At 41.8% G+C, this 13765-nt stretch overlaps 2 protein-coding genes across 2 annotated transcripts; one reads left to right on the top strand and one right to left on the bottom strand.

Annotated features, from left to right (window-relative positions):
• Positions 1 to 287: 287 nt before the first annotated feature.
• Positions 288 to 8812, bottom strand: LOC124408975 (zinc finger protein Elbow). The gene is made up of 2 exons (XM_046886342.1): positions 8025 to 8812; positions 288 to 4842 (listed from the first exon to the last, which is right to left on the bottom strand). Exons 1-2 carry the CDS (start codon positions 8085 to 8087, stop codon positions 3481 to 3483), a joined length of 1425 nt encoding a protein of 474 aa, XP_046742298.1. The 5' UTR covers positions 8088 to 8812; the 3' UTR covers positions 288 to 3480.
• LOC124409037 (formin-like protein 5) lies at positions 8684 to 9208 on the top strand. The gene has a single exon (XM_046886428.1). It carries the CDS (start codon positions 8684 to 8686, stop codon positions 9206 to 9208), a length of 525 nt encoding a protein of 174 aa, XP_046742384.1.
• Positions 9209 to 13765: the final 4557 nt, after the last annotated feature.

Genomic DNA, 13765 nt, shown 5'->3' with positions numbered 1-13765 from the left:
TATTGATATTTTGCGCACTTTTCATTTGAATTCTGATTAACGAAAGATCCCAAGTTTTTCGCAGCATACCAACATAATTGATCCTGTTCATTAAATTTCACAGATCAGTTATCGCCCAGCACAGTAATGGCGGAATTACCAAACTTGTTTCAGGATTATTCGCGAGCTCGTGAATACAGGATATTTAGTTTCAACTCCTGGTATATGGAGGCGTCGTTATCGATAATGGAGAGGAAAAATGAAGGAATAATGTATGAAAAAATAAGAACACAAACAGCGTTCAATAATTAGAATGAGAAACTATTTCTTTTAATTCAAATCTCAACGACGTTCAAAGGAATCACTATTTTATATACGCATCGTAACAATTTTTATGTAAGCAGCATATATAGAACAATTATATAGTTACATTCGTAGGTATATTTTAATTAACCGTTTGTGAAGTCTCCCAGAACTCAACTCTGAAATCGAGTATTCTACATGCACAGGTGTGAATAATTTTGAGTGGCTTCTTTCTCGGCAATTATTTCGAACGAGATTTAATTTTTCATGTGAGCTTTTTTTGTATTTCAATAGATTTCTTTATTTTTCATTCTTCTTTATTACCCATATGCAGTAAAGGTACGTCAGCGGTGAGGTCAAAATTCATAATACATGGAATATATTATAATATAGGTACGCAAACAGTACAATAATTCGGTAACGTATGATAAGGTAAAAATTACGTGGATCATATTGTGTTTCGTATGATAACATTTGACTGAGCAATCACATGGACATTTCACAAATGTCTGCATGCACGGACGCCGCGATATATGTATAATAAGAAACAATTAAAAAAAAAATATTAATAATAATAATAATATAATAGCGATAATGATTAAACTATGTACAACACGATATTTGTATATTGATAATAATCGTTATATTTTCACAACGTCATGTACATACACACACGTATCTGAACGCGTGGGTTAAATATTTGCAATACATCAGAGCCGCGATACTGCTTTGTGATATTTGCATAATGTGCAATTGTTAAACACGCGAATGATTAGGCGACCCGATACTCAACGAAACTTTGGTTACGAAAAAAATGGAGGATGAAATATTACAACTATTATAATATATTATTTCACTCGTATAGAATGCACGTTATAGATACATAATCATCGTTTATAATAAAGTATTAATTATCGTGTATCGAGATTTTATCATATATAATGTATAACATATGTATAACGAGTTTTATAGACGGCTATGAACAAATTTACAATAATTACAATGCAAGGATACTGGATATGAGTATTTCATATACATGTACATATAAATATAATACATGTATGTACGTTGGTTTGTTAATTAATTTATTTGTTTATTCATCCATTTGTTTATTTATTTATATGTATATTTACGTACGTATAGTGCAGACAGACTGATCGATTGACATCAGATCGTGTTTTGAAAAGTTGCAACGCTCGCTCTGAGCGTGGCAGCTTTAATTAGATATTGAGCTTAAATTGAGATCCATTAAAATGTCTTGACGTCAAACTTACTACACGCCTGCACATTTATCGGCTGCACGGTGCCTGAGAAAACCGATCGTAACTTTTGACTTCTCGATCATTCCACCGCAGATGGTTACTGTAACGTTTGTGTATTTATACACCGAATATCATCATATACATCGCTACCGTGAGATTCGATCGCTCTTCTCATTCATCATCTTCGCCATCATGGTTATTATAATTATATAGTCAAGGGGACTGGGATGAATCGTAAGGCGACATCTGAGGAAAAAAATTGTAAAAAATGTGACGGTTCTTTGTCACTTCCTTTATTCTTTTCAACACTGTTTCAGTGTTTGCCAAATTTTCCTTTTTATACCCGTATCAAGGGATTGTCAAGAGTATTCGTTAAACATCGCGTATTTCTCCCGGTCCCCCTTAAAATCTTAATCCTCAACGCTCGCAGGTCGATTTCGAAGTTTTAGGCATACTTGTTACAATACTTTTGTACAGATCCGGGGTGAGACGGAAGCTTTGACTGAGCGTCCCGTCAAGTTTTCCACGTGACATAAAATGCGAGAAATTTATCGATAACCGCTAAATTATGATACATGATACGTACAAAAAATAATTATCATCCGAACAGTGAAAATACACTAACTATTGACAAGTTCGGAAGAAAATTTATTCAGTTTTAATCCAGTTTTAATATTAAACTCGTTGAACGATTAGACTAATAAATAAAGTATCACTAGTTGGTATTTCATTTTACGAAGCTTCGTTGAAAATTTTACAACATTCAGAGTCAATGTAAGGTGTTGATGAACTTGAGACCGAATGTTTGCAATATCATTTTGTATTTTAATAATAAAAATCATGCGCTTGCATCATTTTCACGTATATTTGAGCATCGCGGAATTATTATATTATCAACTCTTCAAAAATATACCGGGAGTCTTTGATGAAAGTACCGACTCCAAGCATAGAGCATGAACTGTGCATTCCCTGTACTTTCCGTTATAATGCTGAAGGTGAGAGAGAAGGAAACACATGCGGCCAATGTCTTCCTCTTTCTAAGTATTTGATTGGTCGTTGGTCGATGGGTCAGTAATTTATCACCATCAAGTGAACTCACGACAGCCTGTATTGATGTAAATTGCAGTCGTATATAAGCAGTGATTTCGGTGAATACGACGATGATTATTTAAAAGTACTGCAACACATTTCACCAAAGTTTATAAATTATATATGTATAAGAGTTTATAGCTGCGAGAAGATGAAAAACCTCGAAGATCGTTCCACAAGTAGATGGAATGTAACAACATGAGTTTAAGTTCTTGTATTCAAAGACGTTAACAATAATAATTATTCGATATAATGAACAAAGCAAAGCAACTGTTGCTTGATAAGATGAATATAATAAGAATAATATGTTTTCCATACTCAACGCTCAATGTCTTTTTTCTATCCATTTTCGATAAAAAAAATTTCACATCAAGTGCGTTTAATACGAGAGTTACGTTTCTGGTTAGAAAGAAACAGATATTGGCCGCGTACGTTTCTATCTTTTCTTACGGACCGAGAAATTTTCGATACTTTCACCAGACTCGCGATATAAAAGAAATCTGCTGAAATTTTTGCAGTACCTACTACCAATTTTTTTTTCATTCACCTTCAGTTTAATTTATATGACAATTTGTTTCAGTTTAGCAAAAATTCTCAAATTCCGAATGATCGACCCAGTCAAAGCCTTCCTGGCCATTCCACCGTAATTTCCTACGGCGTCGATAACGCGATACTTTTCGTGGTGTAAAGTTGAGGGAAGCGGCTGCACCAGTACTCGCTTGAATCACAGTCGAACGGGTATGTGTATATATAAATATATATATATAATAAAACATTTAAGATATCAAGGTATCAATCTCCCAGTTTCCAGGCCAAAAACATCTCCCATCCCCGAATCCGTTCAACCTCAGGGATGCATTCCGGAAGCGGCTCCAAGTCTGGGTCCAGCATAGAGCGAATAGGGTGAAAAATAAGGTGGAAGCCCAGGTGGGTGGTGGGGGTGGGGCGGCATGGGAATCCCGAGAGATGACAATGAGGGAGGCATGAGGGGCGAGGGTTTACCGTAGGGGTGGTAGCGTGCAGTGGCTAGGGGGCTGAGGGGCGGGGTGGGATAGGTCCTCGATAGAAGGGGATGGGAGGGGGGCAGACCGTGAGGCGAGAGGAGGGAAAGGGCGGCGGCGGGGTCACCGGAGACGCTGGTGTGGCTTCGGAGGTGCTGGAGGAGTTCGTCGGAGGATGAGAACCGCTTGCCACAGTAGGCGCCGTCTCCGGCTATCCAGTTGCAGACGTAGGGTAACTGGGAGGCGGCGGCCAGAGCGGCTAGCTGCGCGTGCGCGTAGGCGGCGGCAACGGGCCCGTGGCTCCCAAGCGGCCCGTATGGCGAGGCGGGCCCCGACTTGTGGTCGCACTGGGCGCATCCGGCGGGACAGCCGGCGGAGGTGGTTGGGATTTTACTGGCCACGGAGGTCGCCAATAGCTGGGAGTTCAGTTGGCAGCCCGTGCAGTAAGGGTCGCGGCAAACTGGGACCAGGGCGTCAGCCCCCGAGGCGGTCTTCATCCGCGCGTATCCCAGGTAAGGATTTCCCAAGCTACTCTTCAGCGCAGCGTGGTGCTGCGACATCAGCGAACTCGCCATCACGTCGATCGGCAGCTGGCCCGGATAGCCCATGTAAGCTGCTGACGTCGACGGCGGTCCGGCCCCCGTCTTGAACGTTCCGAGCGGCAGGTCCTTCAGCGCGGGGTCCGTTAACGCCAGCACGCCGGCCGGGCTGTACGCTGGCTTTCCCGACGGAGCAGGGCTGCTCGCCGCTGCTTGGGCCTCAGCTGGGCCCGAACGGCCCGACGGCGACGAGCGCGCTGCCTCACCGCCGGGTGTCGCCGTCTTTCGGCCCTGTGGCGTAGCTGCGCGCGCCGATGAGGCGCTCTGGTTGCTTGAGCACCGCTTTCCCCCACTTCCCGGTGTTCTCGCTCGACCCGACGACGAGTGGCTCGACGGGGCTCGCTGCTGCTCTTCTGGGCTCGAGGCCTTTTCTCGACCCAGGCACGACTCGTACGGTTTGAAGCTCGAGCGCACCGAGGATGGTTCTGGGGCGGAAGTTGTGCTCGGAGATGACTTTTCCCGCTGCTGTTGATGATGGTCTGATTTTGGCGCTTTCAATGATGCGGATTTATCCAGCGGCGCCAGTAGAGACTTACTTGATGGAGGGTCTGCGCCTATTTGGCTGCATGTTTGCGCCAGCAACGCTAACGGGCTTTTCTTCGCATCGAGCTGTAACAGTCAAGAGATCTATGGTTATTCTCAGTGATCGAAGGCTGGGCCACCATTTTAACAATTATTTCAAAATATGCCCCTAGCACAATTGCAGACCTTGCGTATTCTAGAAATTGATGTAAACATGCAACGACGAGGGTGCAACGAGTTTGAAAAGAAATCTAAGCCTGACGACTTTGATATAATATGATTAGAATCATAATACTTGTGAATCAAATACTGTATAAGGCAAATATTTATAAGGTTCAAGTTCGAAATGTTAATGCTGTGAAGAATTTTTTGGAAAAACTGTTACTTCACAGTTTTAGGATAGTCTGAGATTCAGTAAGCGATTGAATAAAGCAATATATTTTCGAGACATTATATAATTCTGAATTACTGATTTTTTTTCAATATTTTGTTGCGCTAGCATGCTCAACTTCGACCTCTCGTTTCATAAGGTTTCACATATTCCATGTAAAATTGTTCGGCATTTTTTCAACCTGTCTTTGACTATCTTTACGTTCTCTACTTTTTGAAGGATTACAATTCTAGTCATCACCTTCAACGATCAAGCGAATTATGGACAAATGATAATATAAATTTGAGAAAAATTTGATATGAGAAAAGTGAATATGTTTGTTCTGTCCAAACTTCGTTTCGAACCCGATCTTGGCAATACAATAAAAAATGCAGCTCATCCTATAAACAGTGCAATTATTTCGACTGTATAAATAAAAAAAGCTTCAATCTATTTTTTGATCGGTTAGGGTCTGTCGATGACCATAATGAAAATCGGGAATAAATCTTGAGGCGAAAACTTTGCTTTGAACGTATGGCGAAAGAACTCTTAACCCAAACCTCAGAACTAATGAAATAACACATTTGTCGAAAATGATGAATAATCTCGAAAAAGTTTCACACCTCAAATCCACAATTATATACTGATTTTCAGAAAATCAATCGAGTTGATAGATTGTTATCGATTTGGCGCATTTGCCTATATTCTTCATCCCGAATAAGTAATAAAAAAAAAATATTATGCGTAATATCGTTACCTAGAATCATCGTAGATGACTTTTCCAAGCTTAAAATCACCGACAATCACTAAAAAATATAATCGATTGGACTTCTGCCCGTTAAAAAGAATTGACTGAATGTTAAGTAATTGGAGTACGATAATCTTGGAATAAAATGATTTCTAATAATTGCGAAAAGGAATCCGTTGGTAGAGCGAAGGAAATGGGACACTCAATCAATTTCAAATTGCATATCTCTAGTAGCGACTGTTCAGCGGTGATGGGCATGAGAGGGATTTGCGGAAAGATTGCATTCACACCGTGTGTGAGACCAGCTACGTGGGTAGGAGAAACGAAGACAAGAGAGAGAGCGAAAGACAGAGCGAAAAAGAGCAAAGGAGGGAGACTTTATCGAGCGAGAATAACGATCTTGCGAAAGATCGGTCATTGAGTAAACTTTTCAACGAATTTCGCAACGTCTCGTTAATACACGCGGTAGCTGCTGCACGGCCATTCGCAGATAGAGAGGAATAAGGGGGGCTTATAAAATGAGCTGGGATTTATGATACGTGAATGAAATATGGGCCGTAAATTTGCCGATCAGACGGCCACATACGTGCCTGCAATTCGGGACGGAATAAGCGATGCGTGACTGTGCAACGCGGTGCGAAAATACCAAATCGGCATCATGGACACGTTACCATTACCGCTCAATGCAATTAAGGAACAACTAACGAGTCTGGACCGTTTCTCCAGTACCGGAAATGCCATTTTCAATTAGCAAAATTTATCACCCTACGGAGAATAAAATATCAATCGATTTATAAATCCGACAGAAAATTCGTTTTATCGGATGAAATTTTATTCACGACCGTCCATTTCCGTTTCATCAATTTCGATGTAATGGCACGGATAAATTATCGGTATATTTTGATGAGGAGAGACGTCATTTCCGATACCACAGTGAAGTGAGCCGAGTATTATCATTGCTGGATTCGATTATACACGGATTCTGATATCGTAAAACTGATCAAATGCAACTCTCCCGATTTTTAGGTTACCTTTGACGACACGTGCGTATTACGTCACGTGATGCGTTTCATCGTCAGCCATATTGAATCGGTGACCAGAATTCATGTTCCGTTTTTCACACACAAAAACAAATTAAAAGCAAATTAAAAAACAACTGAGAATATAAATGCGAAAATTACACGATTCGAAAAATCGAGGACGAGATACAAATCTGTATAAAAACTCAACACGCGTACTAAACGATTGCGAAGATGTAATCGTAGAGATTTTCGACTGCGCGTGATTTCGTCAGAAATCGTTGAATCGCGATTTATGACGAGCGATTAGATCATAACCACTCGATCGGATGAAAGTTATTAGATTTTTTAAATACAAATTGCAAGCCACACAAATCATGTTACAATGACGGATGGAGTTAATTTTTTATTCGTGTATATTCCTTGCCTCAGGAAGATTGCAAAAATTTACGAGGGGAACGAATCTGCCGATTCATCAGCGACAATTATTCCGAGCTCGCCGATCATTCGTCCCTACAGGTGAACGATATATCTCTACACACAAGCGTTACCCACCGCTCGTTATAATAATTAGAGAGAAAGTTGCAAAATCGTTGGCGTTCCGAAGATGCCTGTACAGAATTTCGAATTCCGCGGTACGCGCTTCGCCCCAAGCGAGCAAAAACCGCGAGTGAGAAAGAGATAGGAAAGTAATTGGAGCACGCGCGCGCGAAATGAAAAACAGTTCAAACGACCCTCACAACAATTTCAGATTCCATAGATTCCTCAAAGGATTCCAATCATCCTTTGCAAAACGTACGATACATTCATATTCCGATACAAAATATCCGCAGAAGGAAGAAAACGTGATGAATCAAAACTCTGCTCACCTGTTCTCGCGGAATTTATTTTACAGGAATGAGAGCTAGAGATAAGAGTGAGAGAAAAAAACGTAAAAAGAATATGGATATAAAAAATGAAAGTAGGTGAGCACGAGGATTTAAGTCCGAATGAAAATCATCTGGTCAAATAATCGGAGAGCGGGATGTTTAAAAATGGAAGGAATAAGAATCGTCAAGGGATGATGAATGTTCGATGAAATTAGAGGGTTTATTGCTATTAAACAAAAGAAAATTTAAAGAATCAAACTAACCGTTGTTGGCAGAGGGGTAAGATATTCCGGACGGAGATACTGATTCGCACTTGAAGTCAGCATTGTGGTGTTGCCTTCCTTTTCCTTTTCACTTGTATTGAAAAAATTTCTTCAAATCACACTGGATTCACTGTATTATCACCCACTACGGAGACAAGTGTCAACACCGTTCCATGTGACACGAACATATAATAAGATAACAGTGGAACTGGGATACACATGTACTAATAGGTATACATATTTCTCCTTCCACTTTAAGGACACAAAATATTACTGTTTTTGTTGTACAACGTGCGAATTTATCCAGAATTTATCGCACGATAATCATACTTTCAACCAAATATCGTCTCACACAAATTAGTTAAATAATAAAACTATAATATTTCGTTATCTTGAGCGATATTCATCCACTAGATTGCGCAAAATTCGCACTAAATTCACTGTTCAATTCCTGTGCTCATCGTGCGTTAAAAAATTCACGTTAATCATCGTGGCGATCGGTGCACTGAGGTAAAATTCACAGTTACGAAACATGCTCGCAACATCCACTGAACAATATATTTCTATTCAATTTTTATTCAATTTTTTTCTTCTTCAACTCCAGCCGCACTGTTCGACAACGTAGTGTAATACGAAAGTTCTAAAGAGAAGTAAAATAGATGGGAAAAACCGACTCGAGTTTTTCGAATGAAAAAAAGAAACGAAGAAAAACGAAGCAGGAAAAATTGGTGGAAAAATTCCTACAAGCGACAAGTGTAGGCGAGAAAATCAAGCGTCGTCCCGACGCTCCAACACGAAGCTCTGAATCGCGACTGCTCGACGACGGCCACGACGCTCCTCGCCTCCCTCCGACGACCCGCTTCCCCTACCGCCGCTCCCCCTCCCCTCCGACGCCAACGTCGCGCGGTTCTCCGTGGTTCCGGGCCACGGGCTTCTCCTCGCGTCCCGCGCACCTGCGACGGCGACGTCGACGTCGAGGGCGACCCCAACCCCGACCCCCACCCCCACCCCCACCCCTTGACGTTGGTCGCCATGACACGGCGTCGGCGGTTGTCGGTTCACGCCGCGACGCGCCGACACTTTTGTTGCGCTTAACCAAGCCCGTGAACGATGTGTCAGGACCGCCGCCCCCACCACCACCCCCACCCCCACCCCCGCCCCGCGACCGTACGACACCCTGCTAACGAGCCGAGCGAGCGCGGCCGACCCGGCCGCGCAGGATAATCGCCTGACTGTATTATCGTGCGATTAAACCTACGCCACCGCAATATCAAACCCTTTCCACCATGCATCGTCTTTGGCCTGAAAACGTTTTGCGAGGAGTTCGGGCGCGCCTCGATTAAGACCGTGTTTTCAAGGATTTGCGATGGGTCGTAAAGGATTATCGTTTAAGAAATTATTATAGGATTGAGAAGTTGGAAGTTATGTTAGATGTATGGTTGGTTGGTTTTTTTTTTTTTTTTTCTTAACTTCGAGTCTTCGAGATAGAGGCAAATTCAAAAGTATAAATTTGGAAAACGAGAGTTCAGGAACTGGTACTTATTCAAGATTTTGGGAATTTGCGACAGACCTCAAACTATTATCAAACACAAAACCTCGGTTGAGAAGATGGAAGAATCAGGTCGATTCAAGTTGATTTTTTCAGCTAACCTCAACTCTTTGCGATGAAGGAAGATTCGAAACACTATATTCGGGCGAAGAGAGTTCAGCAGGTGTTGATAACGCTGGGTATGTACAGTGTACAATACACAATATTATCGTTTCGTGGTCTCCCGTGTTTCGAAGATTCATGGTGAAAAATACAATTATAGGATTTGATAAGCTTGGGTTTACATATATAGGTATGTGTAAGTATATAAAATATGAGATTACTTGTCACTATTTTTCATTTTATTCCAAAATGTAGCGTTTATCCTACTATTTTGGAAAATCTGGGCTTCTTCGCTTTGTGAATATAAATTCTCCACGATTAATACCTGAGAAAAATTTTCAACAAATTTCGTTTCTTTTCAAGTCGAACATATTTTTCTTTCCTTCGTTTTTATCAAGTTCAAAAAATGTGAAAGATATTCAATACATGCGATTATTTACAGTTAATTTGTAGAAAAAATTATATGCTAAGATTCAGGAAAATTGGAGAATTATGCGTTTCCAAAAACGAGCTGGATTACCATCGAGCATCAGTTTTCATTGTTACCATATTTTTTGCGTCATTTATCGAAGTCATATACAGCTACGGAGCGTTCAAATATTACGTAACATTATTTTGGGGATTGTTATGTTTAACGTCATCTAATAGGTACCGCGGCGGGGGGAGGGGGGAGGTGGGAGCAGATCGAAAAAACGTTACCTATTATTTGAACGCTTCCATGTAACTCTGTACAACTGTATTACAGTTCCAAATCTCAGTTGTTTCTTAGTTTTATCTGTTCAATACACTGACACAACATAATTTACCCATTTTTAATGCAAATCATAGTTCATTATAGACATTGAAACTGTGTCGTATAACCATTAAATTTTTGACACACTCAGCTAATTTGACTTTCAATTTTACGACAGAAGAAACATTAATAGCTGGCTTCCGGTTTGAAATTAGTATGAAACCAATAAATAATTCCCAGTTTTAATTTCATTCTTCTCTTTCTTTCATTCAAGTATTATCCGTAAGGTTCCGTATTATTAAAATAATATCCCACCTCTCAGCTTTACGATGGAATGTCGGCAATTACAACCCGCTATATGGTGATAAATTTCGTAGAATACATCGGCTGTAACAAATTTTACGAAGAAATGTCATAAACATTTACCCCATGTGGACATTCCAGTACCCAGCATTAATTATAGAACCCCTCTAAATGTATTAGCGAACCGCTTCTCGCGTTTTCTTACCTGGGCCAACTACCTTTGCCCTGCAATGTCTCAAGAATGAATTTTCCGCAGATAGTCCGCACCCTGCAACCCTCAAGAAAAGACGATGTTTGTTTGAATGAAGAATTTCATTCGTATTTACGCATGTACTGTCGTACGGTTTTCACCCAGGAATACAATACCTGCTACTCCATAATCCCTCGAGTGTTGTAAAACCCCTTACTACGAGCCAAGGAGCGAGAGAGATAGTGAGAAGGACGAAGAGGGGTCACCGAAAACACAAAAAAAAAATTAATACAAACCCCCGGGCACGCTGCGCGATAATCTGACCCCATAGACAACGAACCTCCGCTCGCCTAATTTACCCCCGCATATTGCAAGTCGTATTTTACTTTCCTCCGCGGTCTTCGCGACGGGGCAATTTCACTGTGCGCTAGCGAGAGGGAGCCGAATGTAAATATTGATTAGGGGCCTGATTGCGCCGAAACGAGACACGCGGTCGACGTTGCTTCGCCGAGTTCTTAGAAGAGCCCCTAATTGCCCGGATTGGCCATCGACGGTGGGATTTTTCTAGGGGCATCGCAGCGCTTTTTGAGCCATGATCAATGATCGCGAAGCGCTGCAGCGCTCAGGCAGAACGCCAGATATTCACTTCTACGTCGGTCGTTACCGCCAACCCGAAGACGCCCACAACCCCGATGATGGACGCGGCTAGCCTCTAATTATCCGGCCTTTTACGCGGCCCGGGAACCGAGACTGACGCCTGTTTACCCGGTGCCGATTGCAGACTTCCTTCTCTTCCGGACGACCGCGTACGTGTCAACTCCACGACGACGGACGCGCCACTCGACAAATCGCGTCTTAGATTAGGGGTGCGTTATCGTTTAGTTCGTCAACTTTTACTAATGCCGGCTGAAATTACGAGGCTCGTAAGCAAGCCGCTGAGAAACGACGATGGAGAGGACTTTTAACACGTATTTCAAATATGCGGAATGAATTTTTAGTCACCCCTTTATGTTAAGGGAATCACTTTTTGTCGTGCGAAAAGATTTGTGTCAGGACCGAATATGAATTCGATACACGACGAGATTTGAATAGCATTTAAAATTACATGAATTAGTCAAAGTCAGTAAAAGACATTCAAATGAAAATCAGTAGTCATTTGAAATTGCTTAATTTTCGAAGATCGTTTAGCAGCGGTAAAAAATTATTCAGAACCGAGTATCTAATAACTGCGCTTAAATTGAACCAAGATCGGAATTAGAACAGCATCCAAAATTAAACAAATCAGGCAAAATGAGGAAGAGACATTAAAAATTGCACTGAAAATCATGAAAGATTGTTTGAAATCACTAAGGGATGACTTGATGTCGACTAAGTTGGGTTTATGAAACATCACAAGACGTCAAATCGTGTTGAAAATCATACAACGTACGATCAATAACTAGTTTCCTGCTTTTCTATGCTTAGAAAATCAGGAGAAGAGAATTATCTTTGATAATTTTAAAACGCATGATCGATAATTCTCACGCGAAAACATGTGGAGCACGAATGATCTATTTTTGATGATTTTGATCCTAATCGATCATGGTTCTGGTTAACTCTCAAAACAATTAAATGTTTTGTCCAATCGAGTAAGCTATTCCTACGTTATTTGCAAAATTGTGAATAAGCTTGTTCAACGATAATTCTCGATAATAAAAAAATACTCTTATCAATAATTCTTGTGCTCGGATATATCCTGAGAACAATAAAAAATTCTACAATTAATTCTTTCGGGCCAGTCAATTTCCTCCGCTAGCCTGTTGCTAGAAACACTTATTTCCGTAATCAAGAAATCGATTAAAGAAGTTTAAAAACTTCGGTCCAAATGAGGAGGGTGAAGTTCTCGTAAGTGATTTACCGAAATAAAGTATCAGCGTAAAATAACGGTACAGAAGCGCGTCGATCCAATTTGTCAATCGATATCAATCCTCCTCCGAGTTTGAACAACGCGGAAATCGAGACAGCAGGGGTGCCTCACGTCAGGGAATTGTCTTCAGCAGCGTTTCGAATTGACGGGAAAGTGACAGCGGCAGCGATGCGGTACACCGAGCGGTCATTCCGTGGCTGTCAACTCGGCATGAACCGAGAGCGGATTCTATTTGCAGCGACGGCAGAGCAGCGGTGATTGATTGACGGGTACGCCGCCCTCGGCGACGAGGCAACGAGCCGACGGCCACGATCCGGGCGGCAGAATAACGTCAGCGGCTCGTTTGCGGCCCGGAAATCGTCGCCAAGTGCAGCGCCGAGATCGTCTTCGGGAGGAATTGATTCTTCTGGTGGCGGATTTGAGCGAGGGTGCGGAATTATGGGACGGGGATGAAGCGCGCTTCATGGTCCTGGAATCCATTGACAGGACGGCGAAGACGAGGAGCAGGGAAATGGAGAGAAAGGGGGAGAAATGGGGCGGAGTTATAGCTGCTACCCGGCGCTGTGTCAACAGTGATAAATGGATTTATATGAATTTTGATCATAAAGCAACACTATCGCATTATGGGGCGGAACAAAATATAAAATTTGATGTATGGCTCGAGGGGCGAGCTTCACCCCTGCCCTGCTCGACAGAAATAAAGAGGAAAAAATACAGGCCCAGGGCCGTACTCTGGCCGTCCAGACGCCCCGAGCCTGGATTCAGGACTCGAGTAATTTGACGCTAATTACCGAACTTAGCACACGCGACCGAACCATTATGACTCTTTTTTTCAATCCGTGTAATCAAGATTTGAATATTTTCAGTAGAAAGAGCGTCAAGTATTATTCTAAAATATATTCATCTTATGTCAATTGCACTGAACCCCATGACTTTGTCACTCGGGGTTACCTTGTGA

The sequence above is a fragment of the Diprion similis genome, chromosome 8, assembly GCF_021155765.1.
Source record: "Diprion similis isolate iyDipSimi1 chromosome 8, iyDipSimi1.1, whole genome shotgun sequence".
In the NCBI taxonomy this organism is placed as follows: Eukaryota; Metazoa; Arthropoda; class Insecta; order Hymenoptera; family Diprionidae; genus Diprion; species Diprion similis.
The sequence above is the reverse complement of the archived record's forward strand: the minus strand, read 5'-3'. Positions and strand labels throughout refer to the sequence as shown.